Genomic DNA, 13,860 nt, shown 5'->3' with positions numbered 1-13,860 from the left:
CTTTTTCTCTTTTGTCCTTGCTGCTAGTACTGCCTATCTAGATTTGATAACATCGCAAAATTGATTTGCACCAACAAAAGAAGCTTTTATATGGATCATCCAAGACTTCTTGGTAAACATAACTAGAAGATCTTAACTTTCTATAGAAATTGATTTGCATAGGCAGTGAATAATCAAAAGAACAATTGAAGAAAAAGGGACTGCTTGCCAGATGATAAAAATCATGAAACCAAGCTGATCTATACAGGACTTTGACATCGGTTATACCATTTCAAGGGCCCAGACATAAAAGATAAATACTAATTTTTCTGTTCATTATGAAAAAGTTGAGGAAAAAATACTAATTTTTTTATTCATTATGAAATTTAGCAACTTTTTCATAATGCCACATTGCCAGATAACTTTGACATCGGTTATACCATTTCAATGCTAGAGGGTTGGAGTACCAAGAATGCACTTCTCAATGCTTTTTTTTTTTATTTCCCTTTGCCTGTTTTTTATATTTATGTTGTTCTGCACTTTCTACCTTAAATGCAGTGAACTCCAACTTGCAACTAACAATTAACCTGTTTTTGATGTTTATGCTATTTTTTATTTTCCTTCGCATGTTTTTTATGTTTTTGATGTTTATGTTGTTCTGCATTTTCTACCTACCTTCACCTTTGAATTTTCCTTTGGACAATTGAGAAGATTTTCATGGCATGAACTCCAACTTGCAACCGACAATTTCAGTGAAGGCAACATCATTGGACAGGGGGCTTTCGAAAAGTTTATAAAGATGTTATAGCATTTGATGAGCAATAGGTTAATTTTTTATACTTCGATATTTTTCAGGTGAATCATGGATAAATCAAACGTTACACCGGATGTTGAGATATGTTGTAATGATGACATTAAGCCTAGGATTGGCATGGAGTTTGCTTCTGAGAATGAGGCACACGCTTTTTATAATAGTTATGGAGGAAGATTAGGTTTCAGCATCAGAAGGGACTATTCAAATACAAGCAAGACAAATAAGTTAATGATAACTTCAAGTCGATTTGTTTGTAGTAAACAAGGTAATCGAAAGCCAAAAAAGGGAGACAATATTCCCATCAACCCTCGAGCGGAAACGAGAACTGGATGTCTTGCTCGTATGGGAATAAAGGTATTGGAAAATGGAAAATATCAATGTCATGATTTTGTTGAAGACCATAATCACGAGCTCCATATGCCATCTACTACTCACATGATGCGGTCACAACGACTCATCTCAGATACACAAGGATTCCAAATAGAGTTGGCTCAAAATTCTGGAATTAAAACTAAGGCTGCATTTGAGTACCATGGTATGCAGGCAGGTGGGAGACAATGTCTTGGTTATACACCTACAGATCATTACAATTATCTCCGCAGTAAACGTCAGCGTGATTTGTGTTATGGTGAAGCATGGAGTTTGTTAAGTTATTTTGAGAAACAAGTCAGGCTGAATCCCTCTTTTACATATAGGTTACAATTGGATGAAGAGGAGTTGATAGCTAATATTTTTTGGGCAGATGCGAGAATGAGATTAGATTACTCATTATTTGGTGATGTGGTTACCTTTGACACTACCTTTTGTACAAACAAGGAAAATAGGCCATTTGGTATTTTTTCTGGATTTAATCATCATAGAGAAGTCTTAATATTTGGGGCTGCACTTTTATATGATGAAACAATTGAATCATTCAAATGGTTATTTAAGATCTTCTTGGAAACTCATGAACAGAAGAAGCCAAAAACCATTTTTACAGATCAAGATGCCGCAATGGCAAGAGCTTTTTCAGAAGAGTTTTCTGGGACATGGCATGGTTTGTGTACTTGGCACTTAATGCAAAATGGGATTAAACATCTGGGTCACTTAATGAAAGATGGATCAAGCTTCCTTGCAGAACTGCAAAAATGTATGTATGAATATGATGAGGAAATACATTTTGAAGATGGTTCATGGTTGGATCGCATTTATGGATTTAAGCATAAATGGGCTAGTTGCTATATGAAGAATACATTCACAGGAGGCATGCGGAGTACACAATTAAGTGAAAGTATAAATGCAGACATAAAAGAATATACAAAGTCTACTTTAGACATTGTACAATTTTTTACGCATTTTGAAAGGGTGGTCAATGATAAGCGTGCGAATGAATTGAAAGCTGAGTTTGAGTCAAGAAACAAGCTACCAAAAAACTCATTCTTATACATACCCATTATGAAACATGCAGCAGAAGTCTATACTCCTAAAATGTTTAATTTAATTCATGATGAGTATATATGGGTTGGATGTTGCTACGTGAAACATAAAGATGAAAGTACAATCCCACATAAATATATTGTTTGCATTCTTAATTCAAGTGAGGTGGACTTCAAAGTAGAATGTGATCCATCTAAGGCTATGGTTCAATGTAGCTGTAAAAAATTTGAGACATTTGGCATCTTATGTCGTCATGCTTTGAAGATTTTGGACACTTTAGACATCAAGTTTATTCCTGATGCGTACATTTTGACAAGATGGACTCGTGGAGCAAGAAATATGGTTGTGAAAGATAACAGTGGAACACAACTTGAAATTGATGTTCATTTAGATTGTACGCAACGTTATAAACATCTTTGCTATAAACTTGTAAAGATTGCATCACATGCATCCACTTCTGAGGAGGGATATAAATTGGTGAACAATGTTGCTAATGATTTGTGTACACAATTAAACAATCTACATTTACCAATTCTAAATCGTGATGAGCAAGTTGAGATGCCAAATTTAAATGTTGCAAAAGGACTTAAAAGGAAAGAGAAGAAAAAAAGAGAAGGCTCCAAAACAAGTCGACGAATCAAAAGTTGTCTTGAAATACATGGTAGAACAAAGAAAAGGTTACCAAAAGCAACTAGTACCTATTTACCCACTTTTACATTATTCAATGGAGGGGATTCAAGTCAATTTGTTGCATCTCAGGTACTTTTCCATACTCTATATGTATTGTAACTTTAGTTTATCTACTTCAATTTTGTGATTAACATTCTGTATGTTGTTGTATTTAAAGGGGTCAGTTGAGCAATCTATTCATGTTCCATTATCCTCCCAAGCTTCTATTTCTCAGGTATTATACACACACATAGATATATCTATAATTAGTCATTTAATGTCAATTTTCATTATTAATATTTTTGAGATTCATGTGTAGGTGAATGTTGATGGCTATGCTTCCAGGTCTTTTGTTGCTTCATCGGAAACTTCTGCTCCAAATACAAATGTTTATTTGAGTTAGTATCATGGTATGAGAGGTACTATAAGATCTTGTTTGCTAAAAATAATGTTTATCTTAATTTGCCTTGTTTTTTCTACATATATAAGGTGTATAGAGATTGTTCATTTGGATTTGTAGGTAATTTTCTTAAACTGATTTTGTAGGTGGTTGATTCGTTTTAGGTGCCGTTGTTTTGGTTGATGGTTGGCCCACAAGTTACTTGGTTTTGCAAGGACAATTCTCTACATTGTTTAGGTGTTCATATAAGGATTATATTGTTTTTCACTTTGAATTATCTTTATTTTGTTGCTGGCATTATCAGATTGAATGAATATTGTTGGAATGCTCTTTGGGTTTTCGGGTTTCCTGTGTATCCAGCGTTGTATTTATTATATACTTTTGCTAACACTCTTTATGTAGGTAGGTGAATCTTTAGCTCAAATGGAAGAGCACATGGGCCCACCCATGAGATGGTGGTTCGATTCCACTAAGATTCAATATCTTTGTAGGTCTCTCAGATCTTTACTTGGTTCTATTTTATGTGAAGATTAATTTATTATAATGTTTTAGATAGCCATCATACCATTTGATTGGATATTTATTTTTCAATCCGATCTTTGGTTAGACAAATGAAGTATAAAAGCATTCTTTAGACTGACCTTTTTGTTGCCCTGAAAAGAAAAATGAAAGGAAAATTCTTTCTGAGTCTTGGTGGACTTGAACCACCATCTCATGGGTGTGACCCCATGTGCTCTTCCAGTTGAGCTAAAGACTCATTTATCTAAGACCTACCCAGCCTCTTGAATCTAACCAAAGCCTCTGAGTGTGATTCTCTAGTCAATTGTTCAGTTTATTTTTGGTTATGTATTATGTTTTAGAATTTCCTATCTTTATGTTATTAGTTTGCTTGGATAATCAGTTAGTGCCATAGTGGTTTCTGTCTTAGGCTTTCTATTGTTAGATTTCAATGTAATGCTCATGTAACAACTGTCTATGATAGTAACAACTCATATTGGTTCACAACTTGCTCCTCCAACATTAATGTTCATGAACTAGTGCTGCTAAGTGCTAACATGGCATCAGCATGCCCTTGGTTTAGGGAAATTGCTAGTTTATAGATGTCCCAATCATGTTCTTTGGTTATGACAAAACAGTTGCATCAAAACCCATGAGCTACAAGGTTCAGGAACTCAGTATGTGTATTCCTTTGACAAACATACCCTTCTTGGCGTCCTCTGACTCGCCTTCACCTGTGTACTTTCCAAGTTGTGCTAGGGAGTTGGCCTTTGCTCATACAAGGGGAGTTTCTTGTGCAGCCTTCACATTCTCTGGCCTTCCTGCCCATGTCTTCAGGCAAGTGTTCTGAAGTGCTCTTGCATAAGAAAATGAAACATGCCAGGTTTGCTCCTCAGTTCATAGCATTCAAGTTCAAAGTTGCTTCGACTTCTGATTGCCCACCTGAAAGGAATTATTTTGCCAAAGAAAAAAGAAAAGCAGTTACAAGGTAAACTTTCAATAGAAGTTCATTTTTCTTCATTTTTTTTTAAAATGTTTTTGCCCCCTCTTTTTTGAAACAATTAAAGTATGAAGAATGTCAAGATAAGCATACCATAATTCCTGGGACAGCAGGGGAAATCCTTCTATGAAGAAGTTTCAGAGTGTATTCAGCAACTTGCTCTGGTGTGGCTTTCTCCTTACATTCAGCACCGGGTGTCCATGCTGGGCTTGAGCACCTGATTGTTTGGTGCTGATATCTAATTTGCTTCAAATGCAATCATTATGCTTGTTTAGTTATTGATTTGTGTTTCCTGTGTCTTTTGTTATTTGCCTTTTCTGAAGGAACGAGAACAAGCATTGAGATCCTTTAAGAGTGGTAATACCCCAATTATGGTAGCAACTGATGTTGCTGCACGAGGCTTGGACATCCCACACGTTGCTCATGTCATCAACTTTGACTTGCCTAAAGATATAGATGATTATGTTCATCGAATAGGGAGAACTGGTCATGCTGGTCAGTTGGGCGTAGCTACTGCATTCTTCAATGATGGGAACAAACCTAAGGCAAAGCCATTGCAAGAACTCATGAAAGAAGCAAACCAGGAAGTTCCTCCTTGGCTCACCAAATATGCTGAAAGACCATTTCATGGTAGCAGTGTGTGGTCTTCTCCATATTCTAAAAGTTTCAGTTATTACTCTTATGAGCTAGCTACCTGTACAATCCCCCACCCCCCAACAACCCCCCCCCCCCAAAAAAAAAAAAGAAAGAAAAAAACTCATATTCAAGTTGAAAATTTGAGAAAAAACTATGATTGTTAATTTTTTTTTCTTAAGAGCGGTGTGTTAACAATGATTCCCCAATTCTTGTTAGTTGGATCCTCTGAATATTCCTATTAACATGCAGCAGAATTCCTGATGCAGATCATATCCCAAATGAGTTTATTTTCTCAGAAAATAGTTTAGTTTAGGATTGGGTTTTATATGCAATGGGCCTTTGGTCCCTGGATTTATTTTGTATTAGGTGAGACCTCTTTTATTGGCCTAGAATATGGATTTCTAGGCTGAGTTTAGGCAATTAGCTTATCCTTTGTTTTTAGTTTGTTTTGTTCAACTTAAGTTACAGTAATTAATAATTTCTGTATGTAATTAAGATTTTACCACACCCCTTGGCATGATGGTCTTGTGTTGTAGTTAGAGTTAGCTGTCGTTTTTAAGCTAGGAATATGTTATTGTCTCTAAGGCTCTACCTATCCCACTTGTGGAGTATTAGAAATCAGATCCCTTTAATTCAAATTCTGTTTTGCAAATTGGCCTGCTGCCTTCTTCTCTGTAAGAGTGTTCCTGCTACTTGGTGTTTAAAGTCTAAGTGCTGTTAGCTCCTTGGTGTTTTTAAAGTCCAATTTGCTGTTGGGATTGGTTAGACCACTCCCGGCCCAGGAGGTGTTTCCAGTTTTCCTCATTGATTTGAAGAATAACTTACCTGTTCAATAACTAATCAAATACAAGAGCTATTAAGATTCAATAATTGGAATAATAAGCATGAACACTTCGACAAATAAAAATATGCAAGATAATCTGGTTACCATGGGGCTGGTCTCCCCCTACAGCAACATTGCTGCCTCTCTACCAAATAATGCTTAAACACTCATAAAACAACTGATTTCTCTCCTCACATCTTCCCCCCCCCCCTTTTATAACCTACCAACCAGCCGTTCTCCTTGCCAGTTGCCAAAGTTCTAAGTTTACAACCCAAATTAGTATTTGTGGTTCAGAAAGAAAACAGAAGGTGAGAGCAATTCAGTGTATCAGTCTGTTGCTATTTTTCATTCTAAATTCCTTGTCTAGCTACATTGGACTCTAAAATGTGGAAACAGAAATGAACTGAAGGGTCTGAGTAACTTGTGCAATAGCAGCATATCTTGCCAACCCCCAGGCAGCTTCTGTATGCTTGGCAGTTAGCCTTTGTGTTTTCAAGACCAATCGAGGCCAATCTCTTCCCACAAATTGCATTTGATTCAGCCATGGCCAATATACCTCTGCCAGGTGATGCAATGATTTTTTGCAAATACATGACAGTTAGGCTCAGATTTGATGGTATAGAATGATTTACTGAATCTGAAAATTAAATTTGTAAGGCTGTCATGGCCAGCCATAACTAAGGCAACTGTTACTTCTAGAGAACTTGTGTTTCTATATCGTCCTCAAGAAAATTTGTGCTCTTGTGGAGGAGAAACAGGCAACAGTGAAAGGAACATATCTAGGAATGACTAGATAGTTCTGAATTTGGTTACTACACACATTCAGTTGGCTAAATTCTGCGCCCCTAAACATGGACTAACCCAGATTCCCTGTGTGGGTCTATTTCCATTCTGTTGTTAGCTTTTCATGACTACTAGTATGTACTTGTACTAGATTATGTACGTACCATGCTGTTTTTAGAAGCTTCATGAAAGGAAGACCACGGGGAGAGCATAGGTATATTGCTAGATTTACTCCCAACCAGCAGCAACAATAGACCCATGTTCAAAGCCATATCCATGAAGTGGGGCAGCATGTGTACCTTTTTTCTGCTCTGAAAAGAAAGATGAACGGAAAATTCTTTCTAAGTCTTGGTGGACTTGAACCACCACCTCATGGGTGTGACCCCATGTGCTCTTCCAGTTGAGCTAAAGACTCATTTATCTAAGAACTACCCAGCCTTTGGAACCAAGGATTCAGTTTAGCTGAACCTACTCAAGTATGTGATTAATGGTGTTTTTCTCTTTTTATGCTTTTATCTTTATCTGTTTGGAAGGCCCCAGTTGAGGATATATAAGTTGGAGTTCATGCCATGAAAATCTTCTCAATTGTCCAAAGGAAAATTCAAAGGTGAAGGTAGGTAGAAAATGCAGAACAACATAAACATCAAAAACATAAAAAACATGCGAAGGAAAATAAAAAATAGCATAAACATCAAAAACAGGTTAATTGTTAGTTGCAAGTTGGAGTTCACTGCATTTAAGGTAGAAAGTGCAGAACAACATAAATATAAAAAACAGGCAAAGGGAAATAAAAAAAAAAAGCATTGAGAAGTGCATTCTTGGTACTCCAACCCTCTAGCATTGAAATGGTATAACCGATGTCAAAGTTATCTGGCAATGTGGCATTATGAAAAAGTTGCTAAATTTCATAATGAATAAAAAAATTAGTATTTTTTCCTCAACTTTTTCATAATGAACAGAAAAATTAGTATTTATCTTTTATGTCTGGGCCCTTGAAATGGTATAACCGATGTCAAAGTCCTGTATAGATCAGCTTGGTTTCATGATTTTTATCATCTGGCAAGCAGTCCCTTTTTCTTCAATTGTTCTTTTGATTATTCACTGCCTATGCAAATCAATTTCTATAGAAAGTTAAGATCTTCTAGTTATGTTTACCAAGAAGTCTTGGATGATCCATATAAAAGCTTCTTTTGTTGGTGCAAATCAATTTTGCGATGTTATCAAATCTAGATAGGCAGTACTAGCAGCAAGGACAAAAGAGAAAAAGGGTACTGCGACTGCCAAAGAAGAGCAGAATTGATTTACCTTGGCAGTCGACTCTTGCATGTTAAATTGTAAAGTAGATGCAAAGTAGAAGCTTGCCTACTATGAATCTAGCTAGGAAACAAGCTAAGAATAGCAAGCAAACTGTAAAAGCAGAACTAACTAAATAAGTTAGCTATGCAACACAACAGGATGAGGACATTTATCTCATTGAGTTATATACATGCATACCCATTATGTACTCAATATAGATAGGCTACATTAGTTGACAAGTATATCAACAAAAGTACTGTATCTTGAGGACTTCCTACTTCCTAGGGTACCTAATTGTATCTATTTGCACCACAGTTTTCAAACTGTCATATAGGCATCCAGTCTTTTTGTTGCATCCAACATGTCTTGTTGTCATATGCTTATACTATGTCCCATGCTTTGTTATTATGTTTGGCTTTCGCACATTAGGCACTCTGTTTTTCAGTAAAACACATTCGGCCACATCTGGTATTCTCATGTCATACTGCATCGATATTGCTTCAGTGTTGCAAAATTATCATTCAACTATAGAATGCCTAAGCAGCGCTCTAACACCTATGGTCATGTAGTTGCCTACACAACAATGATTTGAGCATGTTATTTCTCTCAAATAGTTGATAGTGCTCCCAACTTACTTGTTGTTCATCATCTTTTTCATGGTGATACTTGATATTCATCTTCGTTTCATGCGTTCACTTTACATTTAGAACAGTAGAGGATATCTACATCGACAACGTCCCCATTTTATGCATATTTACACATTTTTGTCACTCTCCAGTCTTCCCTCCCCCAACCCCCCTCCAAAAAAGAAAATTTTACCCAAAAAGCCAAAAATGCAGAAATAAAAAAATTACTTGACTTCAGATTTTCATTGTGCTTTAAATTATTTATACAGCATCATGTCCATATTGCAACCATGGAGAAGCATACTACAGGCAAATTCAGATAAGGTCTCCAGATGAACCCATGACAACTTTTTACCAGAGCTGCAATGAGAACTGCAAACGTCAATGGCGTGAAGACTAATCCGAAATATGCAATTGGTCAACCATTAATTTCTTGGTTGCTACCTTTCATTGAGGTTGAATGGGATTCTCTGGCAGTCCAAGGGCATTCAGACTTTGTAAGTTGACATAAATGAGTAACAACTAACACAGATAACTCAGAGGAAGGAGGAGAAGAGCGGGGGAGAGAAAGCGAGAGAGATTGTGACAGACCAAAGATGGATTTTTGTCCACCAAGTACAGCTACAGAGGGATTTCGGTTGCCTTTTGAAAGGAAAAAAGAAAAAAAATTCAATTCATTCGAGCAAATCCGTGGAACAGAGGGATTTCGGTTGCCTTAATTTTCTCTGTTCTTTGTTTGGGAAAGAAATGAAAAAACGAGTCTACCTGGTAGAGAGGCCGAGAGAGGTCGAGAGTTGCAGAACTTCTTCACCTTCTGATATTGCAACTAAAGAACAACGAATGATGGTTGAAGCGACAAAAATCCGGTGATTCGTGAGGAACGATGGCACCTGAGGTCTTCAAATGGAAGAACAGCGGCAGCGAACGATGGCACCTGAGTTCTTCAAATGAAAGAACAGCGGCAGCGAACGATGGCACCTGAGTTCTTCAAATGGAAGAACAGCGGCAACGAACCACCTGAGGTCTTCAAATGGAAGAACAGCGGAACAAGAACACCTGAGTTCTTCAAACGATGGCAGCTGAAGAGGGAAAAACTGAACGAGGGAAAAAGTTCGTTCAAGCCCCATCTCTATTTTGAAAATGAAATGGTTTTGATCGTTGGATTAGAATTTAACAGGTGTCAAAAATCCAAGGGAGAACCGGAGGAAACCGGAGGGTGTTAGAACAGCAGCAAACAAAAATCCAACATTGAGAGCCCATTGGGCCCTTACCCAGCTTCCCCTTTATCGACCCATCCACAGACACTTATGCCCCCACTCGCCTATTGGCATCAACATATGATGCACCTCCTACCACATATGTCTGGTGTCACCATCTCCCAACCGCCATCCCATATCCCTTTTCAACACATGGGCCCTCATGAACAAACTTTTGTTTCCCCTACCCTTAACCCAATAACAACTGTCACTCCTCCTCCCCAACCTCTCCTAACAACTCAAGGCCCACTGGCCCAATCATCACACTATCACACTCCTCCACAAGTAATCCATTCTCAAACCCATACCATTCGCGATCCCTCTAACCCACCCCCCATCTCTCCCAAAAAGTTTAAAAGGCCCAAGCCGACTTCTGAACCATCACAGCCTACCACTGCCCAAGAACCCAATCCTCTTGTGTCTCCCACACACTCAACCGCTGTAGCCATGGCTACTCCCACTCCCACTGAAGTTGACCCCATTATCCCAATGGAACATGACGCTGTGAACCAACATTTTTTAACGGATACGCCCGTGGATATGAAGCAGAGCATCCACGGGCTCCAGCCAAATTTCTGAGTTGGAATGTGCAGGGTATTGGTAACCCTGCAACTAGGAGGTTCCTAAAAAAACTAAAGTCTTTGGAACAACCTGATACCTTCTTTCTCATGGAAACCAAACAACCATCACAATATGTCAAGAGACTGGAATCACTACTCAATTTGTCTGATTCTTTCCATGTACCACCACTCGAAACAGCAGGTGGTCTCTCTCTCTTTTGGAAGTCCCACCTGAAAGTACATATCATATCAGCTGACCAGAGATTGATTGATACTCAAATCACTATATTGGATGATCCCCCTTTCTATGCTACATTCATATATGGTGATTCAAAAAAAAATCAGAGAACCTATACCTGGGAGAGACTTGAAAACCTTGCCACATTTAGAACCGAGCCATGGGTTTGTATTGGTGACTTTAACGCTCATCTGGGCTGGAGGGAAAAAATAGGAGGCTCAAGAGGTTTCACTCATGACTGTGCAAGATTCAAACACATGCTTAATACCTGTGCCTTCATTGATTTGGGTTATAATGGTGCAAGATATACCTGGACAAACAAGAGACTAGGTCAGGCTTCTATACGCATAAGGCTCGACAGGGGACTATGCAATTTGTCATGGAGACATCTATATCCTGAGGCTGCTTTGTTTGTTCAACCAATATTTGGCTCTGACCATGCTCCTCTGCTCCTCGATCTAGCGGGTGGAACTACGAAGGGAAAGAGGCCCTTTAGATTTGAATATGCTTGGCTTAGTCATCCTGACAGCAAACCATTAGCCTCTGGTATCTGGGACTCAACTCACGATGGTTCACTAGCAGCTCAGATGTCAAAGAAAATGAGCATCACTCAATCTACCTTTAGAATCTGGAATAAAACTACATTTGGCAATATTCAGCACAACATCAAGAAACTTACCGCAGAGTTAGATAAAGAGCAAAGGTTATCTCAGGCAACTTTCTCTCAAAAAAAAATCAATCATCTTACAAACCTACTGGCTCAGGAATTATCTAGAGAGGAACAACTTTGGCTCCAAAAATCAAGAATCTCATGGCTCAAAGAAGGTGATTGCAATACCTCTTTCTTTCATGCTTCCACCCTGCAAAGAAGGCAATTTAATAAGATTCTCAAGCTCAGGAATTCATTGGGGGAGTGGACCACACAAAAATCAGAAATTCGTTCTATTCTCACCTCACATTTCACACAAGCCTTTACTTTTGAACCCATTGATGTTGGAGAGTTAGATTCTATTCTATCAGCTACTCATCTAGCAGTTACCCCTTAAATGAACCAAAAAATCTGCTCTCCCCCCTCCAAGGAAGAAATTAAAGCTGTTCTATTTGCTATGAGCCCCCTTAAAGCCCCAGGCCCAGATGGATTACACCCCATTTTTTTCCAAAAATTATGGGATAATACAGGCACTACTTTATCTAACTGTGTTCTTGAGTGTTTTGCAACAGGTATTATGGACCCTAAACTCAATGTCTCATACATCTGCCTTATCCCAAAGGTACCATGCCCTGATACAGCAGATAAATTTCGACCCATAAGCCTTGGAAGTGTGGTTTCAAAAGTGATCTCAAAGATCATAGCTAACAGACTCCAGGAACATCTGCCGGCCATTATCAGCCCTTACCAATCAGCTTTCATCCCATCCAGGCTCATCTCAGACAACATTTTCATGGCCCATAAGCTCTTTCACTACATCAAAAAGAGGAAAAAAGGAAAAAAGAAGCTTATGGGAATCAAACTTGATATGAAAAAGGCATATGACCAAGTTGAATGGCCATACCTGAAGGCAGTCCTAGGCAAACTGGGTTTTGCAGCATCTTGGATTTCCCTTGTGATGAGCTGTGTTTCGTCCGTATCCTATAAACTACTTATCAATGGAAACATCAGCACTTCTATCCTTCCTACAAGAGGCATACGTCAAGGAGACCCCCTCTCCCCTGCTCTATTTATTCTTTGCGCACAAGGCTTCAGTGCTCTGTTAAATAAAGAAGAACGGCCAGGCAACATCAAAGGCATCTCCATCAAACAGAGAGCACCCTCCATATCTCACCTTCTCTTCGCAGATGACACTTTGCTTTTCACAGAATTATCACTGGAGAGGGTACAACACATCAAATCCTGGCTTACGAGTTACTGCAGAGGAAGTGGTCAAGCAATCAATACGAGTAAATCCAGTCTGGTCTTCAGTCCTAACACCCCAATGAGATTCAGGAGATGGTTCTCAAGAATTTTAAAGATCTCATACAACAAGGCACCAACAAAATACTTGGGTTTACCACCGGAAGTTGGAGTTTCAAAGGCACATACCTTCGGTTTCCTCACTGAAAGAATTCATAGGAAATTCGAAAGCTGGAAAATGAAACTTTTATCTCCAGCAGGAAAAGATGTATTACTCAAATCAGTGGTGATGGCCCTTCCACAGTTCGCCAGTGCCCACTTCAAGCTACCACACAGCATCCACGCTGATCTGAAGAAAACATATGCAAAGTTTTATTGGGGTAATTATGGGGATAAACAAAAAACTCATTGGATCAGCTGGAAGAGACTTTGCATGTCAAAGGAATCAGGGGGCTTAGGTATGCGCGATAATCAGAGACACAACATCGCTCTTCTTACCAAGGTTGCGCACAGGCTGTGGAGCACTCCAGAATCCCTATGGGCCAAATTTACAAAAGCAATCTACTTTCCTAACAGAGATTTCCTGCAGGCATCAATAGGACAGAACCCAAGTTGGGCCTGGCGTAGTATCATGGAAGGGAAAAAAGCTCTGGAAGAACAACTCCGTTGGAAGATAGGCCTAGGCAATCACATTAATATCTGGGCGGATAGATGGTTACCAGATTCACTTGATGGTAAAATACATTCTCCAATCCCGAGTGGATCTCCAGTACGTATGGTGGCTGATCTCATCGATCCACATACTCGATGTTGGAACACTGATCTGCTTCAGAATCTCTTCCACCCCACAGAAGCAGCGGCGATCAAAAAATCAAACTTGGCCTTTTCCCTACAGAAGACGCACTAATCTGGGGAGCTGATAAAAAAGGTATTTTTTCCATTAAATCTGCATATCATGCTCTAACAAACAAGAAA

At 38.7% G+C, this 13,860-nt stretch overlaps 1 protein-coding gene and 1 long non-coding RNA gene across 2 annotated transcripts; both read left to right on the top strand.

Annotated features, from left to right (window-relative positions):
* Positions 1–841: 841 nt before the first annotated feature.
* LOC149029203 (protein FAR1-RELATED SEQUENCE 5-like) lies at positions 842–2,815 on the top strand (the record flags this gene model as incomplete). The annotated part of the gene is made up of 1 exon (XM_089142626.1): positions 842–2,815. A coding segment is annotated over exon 1 (1,974 nt), but the record flags the coding sequence as incomplete, so codon positions are not given.
* Positions 2,816–2,975: 160 nt separating this feature from the next.
* On the top strand, positions 2,976–3,634 carry LOC149029202 (uncharacterized). The gene is made up of 3 exons (XR_016172378.1): positions 2,976–3,113; positions 3,198–3,297; positions 3,425–3,634. It is a non-coding gene; the product is annotated as an uncharacterized LOC149029202 (long non-coding RNA).
* Positions 3,635–13,860: the final 10,226 nt, after the last annotated feature.

This window comes from Hakea prostrata, chromosome 1, assembly GCF_041222555.1.
Source record: "Hakea prostrata isolate BN-2017 chromosome 1, UWA_Hpros_2, whole genome shotgun sequence".
Lineage (NCBI taxonomy): Eukaryota > Viridiplantae > Streptophyta > Magnoliopsida > Proteales > Proteaceae > Hakea > Hakea prostrata.
Note: the sequence above shows the minus strand (reverse complement) of the source record. Positions and strands in the feature narration are given on the sequence as shown.